Here is a 10,267-nt window from a genome sequence, read left to right on the forward strand (position 1 = left end):
AGGTAGTCGCGCCGGAGCAATGAAGCGAGCGCATTCGTTAACCGTCAACCTCAAAAGGAACCCCACGAAACGAGAACACTTTGTCGCGTTTATGGCGGGAATGCTCGACAAAGGCCACGCCGAATTAGCACCTGCCATATAGGACGCTGAAGAACGTTGGTACCTCCCTATCTTTGGGGTTTACCACCCCAAGAAGCCAGAAAAGATTAGGGTCGTATTCGACTCATCCGCGAAGTGTGAAGGTGTTTCCTTAAATGACGTTCTTCTGAAAGGACCAGATCTGTCCAACAGCTTGTTAGGCATACTACTCAGATTTCGGAAAGAAGCGATCGCGTGTATGGCCGACGTACAACAGATGTTTCATTGTTTTTACGTGCAGGAGAAAGATCGCGACTTCCTTAGCTTTCTACGGCATAGAAACAATGACCCAGAACTCGAACTTGTGGAGTATCGTATGCGCGTGCATACTTTCGGGAACTCGCCGTCGCCAGCGATCGCGACATTTGGAATGCGTAGGGCAGTCTCGTCAGTTAAGGAAGTATACGGTGAAGACGTGTGTAATTTCGTTCAGGACGATTTCTACGTCGACGACGGGTTGTTGTCTGTACCCAACGCAGAAACAGCTATCGACACTCTCAAAAGAACACAAACTGCCATGATGGAAGGAGGCAACCTACGATTACACAAAATATCGTCGAACAGCGCAGAGGTAATGCAATCCTTTCCGGAGGACGATCTCGCTGAAAACCTCAAGGACCTTACTCTTGGTGCGGATGTTCCTCCGTTACAACGTAGCCTCGGAATATTCTGGGATGTCGCCTCAGACATGTTTACGTGTAGAGTGTCCTCTGAAGAAAAGCCATTTACGAAAAGAGGCGTCTTGTCTACGATCGGAAGCCTCTACGACCCTCTTGGATTATTGGCACCCGTTATAATCAGAGGGAAACTGTTCTTCCGAAAAATCATGAACTTAAACCTCGAATGGGACGATCCCTTACCCTTAGAACTGAAAAACGAATGGGATCAGTGGAAATTGTCTCTTAAGGAGTTGGAAACGCTTAACGTTTCTCGTTCGTACGCCGGAGGTCTAGCAGACAAAAGCCGCAAAGAACTACATGTGTTCTCCGATGCCTCCAACGACGCCATTGCATCCGTCGTATATCTCCGTACTATCGACGCGGAAGGACATGTCTCGTTGTCGTTTGTTCTTGGAAAGGCAAAGGTCGCTCCGTCAGGGGGACACACAATCCCACGCTTGGAACTATGCGCGGCCGTGTTAGGTAGTCAGATCCTGGAAACCGTTTTAACCAGTCTTAAAACAGAAATCGACAACATCAAACTGTATACAGACAGTCGGATCGTATTAGGTTACATTTCTAACACTTCCAGAAGGTTTCATGTGTACGTTGGAAACAGAGTTCAACAGATTAGAAGTACTACAAAGCCGATACAGTGGACGCACGTAGGCACCGATAATAACCCCGCCGACGAAGGGTCACGTTCCATACGCGCGTCTAAAATTGTGAACAGTGCTTGGCTAAATGGACCAGTCTTTCTACTCAAAAACTCCAGCGTTTCACCGCCTTCTGTTGAGTTTGCACTCGTAGAGCCCCATAAAGACAAAGAGATTCGACCGGTGGTACACTCCGCGAAAAGTGCCGTAGTGAACAAAACTACCAGAAACTCGCTCTTCGTCGAGAAATTTGAGAATTATTCTGAATGGAGCTCTCTTGTGCGTGCGATATCGTACCTCACTCACATCGCAAAGTCGTTCCATACCCCCGAAGGCACGTGTAAAGGATGGCATTCTTGTGATCGCCCTTAGGAAAGGACTTGTATGGAAGAAGCTTCCGACTTTGTGATATCGCAGATGCAGAGGGAACTTTTCTGCAAAGAGATTGAATGTATCCGTCACAACAAGAAACTCCCGGCTAACAGTTCGATTATCAACCTGACACCTTTTTTGGATGACAACGACCTCCTTCGGGTGGGAGGTAGAATGAACAGGCTCGAAGACACGTCAAGTTCAATTCCTCTGCATCCGATCATCATTCCCGGAAAAAGTCACGTAGGGACTCTTCTTATCCGACATTACCATTCGATGGTCAAGCACCAAGGACGTCACTACACTGAGGGATCCGTTCGCGCAGCCGGGTTCTGGCTTATAGGTGGTAAGAGAGCTGTGTCATCTATAATTCACGCTTGCATTTGTTGTCGTAAGTTGAGAGCTCACCTTCAAACCCAGAAGATGGCAGATCTGCCCACCGCTCGGATAACTGCGTCAGCCGCGTTTACTCATGTTGGAGTAGACGTCTTTGGACCATGGCAAATTGTGTCTAGGAAAACGCGTGGAGGTGTCGCAAACTCGAAACGATGGTCTGTGTTGTTTACGTGTTTGGCTATTCGCGCAGTCCACATAGAGGTTCTGGAGGACATGAGTTCGAGCTCGTTTATCAATGCCCTTCGTAGATTCACGTCCATACGCGGTGAGGTCAAGGAGCTCTACTCCGACAGAGGAACCAACTTTGTAGGCGCCACAGATTCCCTTCACATCAACGCTGTCAACGTTGAGGACAAACAAGTGAAGAGGTACTTCTTCGATACCGGTATTACGTGGAACTTCAACTCTCCCCATTCGTCGCACATGGGCGGAGTGTGGGAGCGTATGATTGGGCTCTCGCGACGCATTCTCGACGCTATTCTTCTTGAACGAAAAAACAAAGCCCTCACTCACGACGTCTTATCCACGCTTATGCATGAGATCAGCGCTATCATCAACAGTAGACCTATCGTCCAGGTCTCATCCGACCCAGACTTTCCTACTATCCTCAGTCCTTCGACGTTGTTGACACAAAAGAACTACGTTTGTCACGAACCGTTTGGAAACCTTGACATTAAGGACATGTACCGTAATCAGTGGGCTCAGGTTCAAGTCCTAGCCAATGCCTTCTGGTCGCGATGGAGCAAAGACTATCTTAGTACTCTACAAACGCGAACCAAATGGAAACATGAATGTGACAATCTCAAAGAAGGCGACGTCGTTTTTCTCAAGGAAGCCTCCGAGGCCAGACGTCAATGGCCTATGGCTACGGTGATTAGCACCTTCCCCGGCACAGATGGGCTTGTTCGCAAGGTCGAACTCCGCTTCGCCAGAACGGACAGAACTACAACGTTAGTTAGACCAATTACTGAACTCGTTTATTTGCTCAGCGAGTGAACTGAAATTCACATTGTAGATTATAGTGATATCGGACACTTTTTCTAGTTTAGATATATAATAATGTAGATATAAGTATGTGTATTGGTTGGACCATTCGATATTGATGGACAAGTTGACATCTATTAATTGATATCAGACTGTGTGCTAATTTGAAACCATGGACAATTGTGATGTAGGTATTGCTCTTTCCGAGCAATCGGGCGGGAGTGTCGTGTTACCAATTTCCGGACTTTAGTTGGTTCCGCTATTAGAATCTCCCTCTACGTCTCCAGAACGCTTGTGCGTAAAAGAAGCGGCAACCCCCGCTGCTAGAAACCAGAACAATATCCTCAGAAATATTATGATTTGTCACCAAGGGCCTATAGGGTAGGTTATTTGTCATGTAAAGGTTATATTTGCTGATGTGTCATGCTATTCTATGGTGAATTTATCGAAATGCCAGCTATGTAAGCAGTGAAATGTATCGTATAAATTCTAGTTTCGTTTTACACTAATTTTAGAGTCGGAGCCGGAACTTCCAGAATTATGGATACAAATGTAAACATACATGTAGATATTGCCTGAATGTCACGATAGTTTCTGTAACCTTTCAGTTTTTACTCTGTTCTCATCCAACATGGAATTTGGGCAGCGTCTACTGTGATCGATTCTGTGAAATAAAGAACAATAAAGAACTTTTGTACCCAGATGTTATTTTTGATTGCTGAGTCTTCAGTACAGTCTAAGAGTAGTTAAAAAAGGCAGCTGCATGCAGGAACCCTTTTCATCCCTTAATGTGAATTCCATTAAAAACGTACTATTTTTCTTATGATTTTTTTTTATCAGTAAACCCGGCTGTAATTACTATGATATTTGAAAGGTTTGTTTAAAATATGGCGAGTGTAACAGTAAAACTGAATAGAAAGCCTGACGGTGGATTTTACCCCTGTTCGTTTTACATGTAATTCAGGTAGGAATGATACGGTAGGCAAAAGATTAATCTTTTCAACTTCTGTTATCCATTGACTTTCCTTGGATCTCGTCAGTGGGATTAAATGTGAGCTTTAGACGTCTGATAAGGTGTGGGTTATGTTCTGCATTAAGGCTAACTTGCCACCTTTTCAAAGAAAGATGTTAACTCGAGACCTGGCACATGCAAGCACTTATGTTTTGACCTTGAAATATGGAGAGTTGGGAAATAAATGTCCCGCAGCTTGAGTGACTATCTCTATAAATAAGGCTCTTATAACATCTCGGCGATCGATTTTAAGTATCCCTTCCTTACTTCAGACAAAACATTTAAGAACTCTTCTGAAGGTTTTCATACATACAGTACCCTCCACTACATCTCCTGTGGAATATGTGATAGCTCATTTGGAAAGAGAGATACAAAATAATAATATGAGGATCAGGGTTCGAATATTTGTCTTGTCCCAATGTATTTAACACTCAGAGCATTGTTGTTTGTCTACCTTATTTGTTTTGGAATGTTTATCTGAGAATTCCGGAAGGTATTCTTCCCGTGTCAGAATTTATTTATCAAAGCTGTTGTCATGTAGGAAATATTGTCCATGCTTAATTTGTTATTTTGCATTGACACTGGGATCTTTAAGTAAAGTGCTATGTCATAACTCAAACATTCTAATCGACATAATGGTAAGATATTCCCCGATCCTCTCTTAGAAGTGTCTGTTTGCCAACCTGTTATTAAGCATAGACTTAATATGTGGTGACTCCCTTGAGTTTGACAGCTTCGTCACTCTGTGCATGTGTAACGGTATCGCCGATGTGGAATACAGTAGTTTCTAGAGAGTTTATTTTCTTCACTCCAGCTATCGTCTGAAACTTATCAGGGTTTGCCTCCGTCTTTATGTCCTTAATCCAATTAATAGGTGTGTTTCTCTCTCTTCCATTCTAGTGTAGCTTTCTCAACAGACCTATCACGTCTGGACACTTTACTATTCGTGCAATCGACATACTATTTTTCTCTTGGAATACACAATTATGCTTTATGCGTGATATGTAACAGTGGATGAGTTTAACAGCACAAATCCCCCGGAGGTCAGCTGGGACACGGCCGAAGTCCTGGACAAATCGATCGAACCATATTTTTTCGATCAGGGGCCGTTTTTCTACTGCTTGTCCAAAAGAGGTCAGTCGGGACACGGTCCTTGGAAAAAAACATCAAAGCCGATTTGACACTATATAGACAAGACATTTATCTACTCCTGGAAAACAGCAATGATCGAGAATGAATTGTCTAACGAAACCAAAGCGGAATTATCGGAGCAAAACAGGAGATGAAGCAGGCAGTATGTAATTGAGCTATGTAATGGGCTCTCCGTTTTAAAAGTCCCTTCAGCTGATCTGGGAGAACCATTTCTTCGCAATACATTTAACAATATTTGTAATTGGTTTCATCATACTGTCATTGGTAAGGTTATCAAGAGTTGTTGGTATTTTTTTAGACAATCTTACTAATGTACTTCTTTTCCTTGCCTTCATTTAAAAACACTGATTGGGTTATGTTCCCGTGCCTGTACCCGTTATTTAATCGTTTTTATCTCGTGAGAGATACATCAACTAGATAGGGGAACCCTTGCCAATTTTTGTCACAACAATAATAAAGTAGAAATTGTGTGTTTGTGTGTGTGTGTGATACAGTTTTTGCATACTGACTCTTATGAATGTTAGTGTGAGAAGATTGCAACAGCTAAACACATCAACTTTACGTGACGTTTTTCATAACCCCTTTACGTTATTCACTTGGTTTTAATATCAAACATACACTGTACCGCTTAACGATTTACTTTCCCCACGAGCTTCAATGTTAAAATACATATCCTCAAGTAGGACAGAAATGACGTTCAAACTGTGCACTTGTCTTTCTTGTTTTGTGAGTTACATGTACTAAAGAAAGTAAATTGGTCATCACTTGGAGAGCAATTACCCTATTTCATCGCAAGTTTTGAATTGTTTACTGTGTTTTGATGGTAAGTTCTTCTGCTCCATTTTCCATTTTAAGATCGCCACTCCTTCTAGAAGAACTGGGCCCCTAACAGACATTATAGTATATCATCTCCATATGTGACTTAGCAGATTTATGGTGTTTGAAACCTGCAGCTTTTATTTGTACGTCTGGGAACATCCTATTCCAATTCCTCCCTTGGATTATTGTTACATCGAACAGTTTGTAACACATGAATTCAAGGTGCGTCATATATTTGATCGTGATGTGAAAGATAGTTTGTTTTCCTTTCTGGTGTCACAGATCTCTTAAAAAAAGCTTTCAAAGGACCCAGATCATCGCCGGAAGTAATGGGGAGGCGGTTACCATCATCTAAATTTAAGAATGACTGGGTCGTATATATTGAATAAAAATCTTTTTAGAAAAGCGTCAACGGCTTTTACAACAGTATTAGTAATAATTTGTCACCATGGACAGTTAATTTTAAATTGTGATGGTTCCATAGATAAAAATCGTCCCATATAGAAAATATAGAAAGTGTGATGATTTAAGTTGACTAATGTTTAGCATGCATGTACATGAGTAGACATATAGGATTCAAGGATAGAAGCAGAACTAGGCACATGATGGAACTAAGTTCATTTTTCTTGATTGAGTAGTCTTGGCATGTTCAGCTCTACCAAGGTGATATATTCAGAAAAAAATCACTTAACGTATAAATCAGTCACATATAAGAATGTAATGGCTTGACCACATCTTTCTGAGATGGACAGTTGGTATGTAGACAAAACCGCGTGGTTACTACAATCTGTTGCCATTGGCGATGTCAGATAAGGATATTGCATTTGGTTAATCATGCCTTTTGATTATTTAAGAAATTGAATTGATCAAAACGGAACATGCGGCTGTGAATAGCTACGGTACAGAACAAGCTACATACATGTAATGTAGTTGTACGACACACTTGGCAACGTGGTAATTAATGTTACCAGATCTATAGTAATATAACCCAACATTACACACCTGCCTCACATACATAACATATCTACATGTAACGTCATCTCTAGATTAGTCACTTCACTGTAAATACTGTAACGATAGTGATATGATAGATTTAAAGAACTATACATACACATTGTACACGTATGTCACACGCAGAAAATGTTATATCTGAAGTCGCAACTAATTTATGTATTATCACCATTGTCCGTTTGGCCCATCATTTTAAAATCAATTCAAAAATCTAGAAACGAAATATGAAAGCAATTATTTCAAAATGTCTCTTGTAAATGTAGAGAGCCAAACAAAGCATACATTTACTCGAACCACAAATTGCAACTTGAAATACAAAGTGAAAACGAAACGCAGTTCTATATTTATTGACTAAGATGTTAAAAACATATTCAACGATAAGTACGTACCTATGTCGGCAGACATTCATCTTACTAAGAAACCCCCCACGTTTACCAGTTTTTCTTAGACAATGTGCTAGCAAATCACTCTCTTGTTACACAATATTTCCGAAAACTAGTCAAGATAAGGACTCCAAATCTCGATGAGAAGCTTCATAAACGTTGTCTCGTTTCCTCTAAGGGTTGCTCAAACAAATCATTATCCAAATATCTAAACACCATGAATAGTTATACCACTAAAAAAGGGTTACAGTTCTGTCATGACACTGCAAATTGAATGAATCAAATGAGAAATTAAAAAACAAAACAAATGTTAAGTTCAAACTTCGAAGATCATTTCATCAAAATAATCTTACATGTATCAACTTTTTACCCAACTAAAGGAACGACTTCTTCGAGAAAGCCGAGCGGTGATACAAATATAATTAACTGTTTTGTGTTAAGCATCAAAAGATGATGATAAATTGAACTTCGGTTGACAATGCATTTATTTTGCTTGTGGGTTATATGGCATAATGAAGGCACAAACATGAGGAATATTTATAAGAACTTGTTTCTAGTTTTAAAGACTCATTTCGAGTGAAGGGAAATAGGAAAGGTGGATTGATTGAATATGGTTAATTATCAGGGTAATTAGTCAAGCACTGAACAGCTGGGAGTTTAGGGCTAGGCAGTAGAAGGATACAGAATAAAAGGGAGCTGGGGCTGCTATAGACAGCACATGTGCATGACTAGATCGGGCTCTCGTCAGTGTCTTTGTATATAACACAACGTATTTAGAGTAGGAGGTTAACATGAGGTCAAACTAAGTGTGATCAGCATATTTTTAGATGAGTTCAAATGTTAGTGAAGGAGCTATATTTAGAGTGGAAAAGATGATAATTGAGGGGACAAGGGAACGTTAAGATTAACGATTAGATGAGTGGTGGGTGTGAGAGATATACGTAAGGTTATTAAAAGGTAAGGATTGGCACATCCTTGATACTTCAATGGTTTCGCTCACTTTTGATTTCTGCACCACTGGAATATTTCATAGCAAAGTTGAAGGATCAGTGTGCACCACCTTGAGGATGAAACAAGAAGACTAGTTCGATCCATTGATGTACCTCAAAGAATCTCGCAGTAAAGTAACGGTAAAAACTGACAGTCTTTGAAGTCGGGTATCGCTTCTCTGCAATCTTAAAATGACAGGTAACAGCCCAGCGATTGGTCTGGTTTTTACCTGAGACCAATCAAACAGCTTTCTTCTTGCCTTCGATTTTGCTGATATATACAAGGGCTGCGGAGAGTGAAAGTGAGCGTAACCGCTTTAGCATTGAGGACGGGATTGGCACGATCTCAGATTATTGGACTCTATAATTAGGATGGCTAGCTACTGTACTCACATCGGTCGAGGGAATACCCAAGTCTTCTATTTAGATAAAGACATTCTGAGTTCAAACTTGAGGATTTTAAGAGGAATCTTTGGACCAGAGTATTATCAGAGAATATATATCATATACCATACGTCATGCTCAGTTTAGATATTATTTTTGTGAACTGTTGTGTGGTTCTGTAGTAATAAGTCGTTGGTTTGTAAAGAACCTGTAAGTTTCAATTTCAACGGCATTTACAGATTCCTTAAGTCGGGAACGAAACAAATAATGTCATATATATATGTATGTATGTAGAAGCGCTTATCAAGACTTATGTGACGTGTAAGGGGGTTCGTTACCAGGTCACTGCCTGGGATTTGAGATATCTACACCGTCCCCTTAGTACAATATATATATGTATCGGATTTACTACAACTACATGCCGCCCTGGCATGCTAAAGCAACATGAAGATATTTACAGTGGTTATTTGACCACAACGTATCGTTAACCTTACATATATGTAAAGGCGCAGCTGCACACACTGCTGTCAACAGTGTTGTTAGTACCGCGGTGGCGGGCTACAACAATGCACGGTTTCTGGTCACCACGCCGCTCTGCCAGCTCCGCTACCAACCAACCGCGTTTCTAGATCTGTGTATATGTATACATGCGAGGCTTGTCGGAGCGCCGTGTAGGTTACCTGTACACCAGACCGCCACCTACACTAACACCGCTCCACCGATCACCTCTCTACCTATCGCTGTAAGTAGTGGTAGCCAACGCGCATGTCTCACAGACCACCTCCGCTGACGTTGATATAGTATGGCCTTATTCAGGCCTTTAATGTATCTACACGCTATTTGGGCATATATATTACCTAGCTATAGTTGGCTTCATATATAAACCTACCGTTGTTAGCTTGGTCTGTATCACACTGTGATCGGTTTCAATCTGCTGGCCGGCTTGATTGATTGATAGGTTTTACGTCCGCTTCACTACCGGATGTATCGGTTATCCAGCAGACGAAGAACAGAAAGGAAAAAGAGTAGAAGGGATAAAGTGTGGAGTAAAGAGTAGAAGAGGGGGATAGATTAGATAAAGAGCCGTCTATCCTATATATATTAACTGTCTAGTTTTTGTGAGACGACTCTTATGCCTAATAATGCCTTAACCTAACACTCATTGTGAAGCATCACCAATTCTGGACCGGAAGTGAGGTACTGTGCCGCCGTCAGCCCCATCAGCCCCGCCTAGGTTTAAGAATTTGGTTTATGTATAAAATTTGGAAGTCCTTCTAAATATCTTAATAAAGAGACCCTACCTTTAAAATTT

The 10,267-nt window shown here is 41.2% G+C and overlaps 2 protein-coding genes across 2 annotated transcripts; both read left to right on the top strand.

Moving 5' to 3' along the window:
• Positions 1-337: 337 nt before the first annotated feature.
• Positions 338-1,825, top strand: LOC110454597. Its single transcript, XM_021504193.1, has one exon. The coding sequence runs from the start codon at positions 338-340 to the stop codon at positions 1,823-1,825; it is 1,488 nt and encodes a 495-aa protein (XP_021359868.1).
• A 12-nt stretch (positions 1,826-1,837) lies between these two features.
• Positions 1,838-3,217, top strand: LOC110454598. Its single transcript, XM_021504194.1, has one exon. It carries the CDS (start codon positions 1,838-1,840, stop codon positions 3,215-3,217), a length of 1,380 nt encoding a protein of 459 aa, XP_021359869.1.
• The last annotated feature ends 7,050 nt before the right edge of the window (positions 3,218-10,267 follow it).

Source organism: Mizuhopecten yessoensis, unplaced genomic scaffold (assembly GCF_002113885.1).
Source record: "Mizuhopecten yessoensis strain PY_sf001 unplaced genomic scaffold, ASM211388v2 scaffold7939, whole genome shotgun sequence".
Lineage (NCBI taxonomy): Eukaryota > Metazoa > Mollusca > Bivalvia > Pectinida > Pectinidae > Mizuhopecten > Mizuhopecten yessoensis.

Excerpts from the sequence above, each read along its gene's own strand:
- LOC110454597 (XM_021504193.1), top strand. The coding sequence starts at position 338 with ATGGCCGACGTACAACAGATGTTTCATTGTTTTTACGTGCAGGAGAAA.
- LOC110454598 (XM_021504194.1), top strand. The coding sequence starts at position 1,838 with ATGGAAGAAGCTTCCGACTTTGTGATATCGCAGATGCAGAGGGAACTT.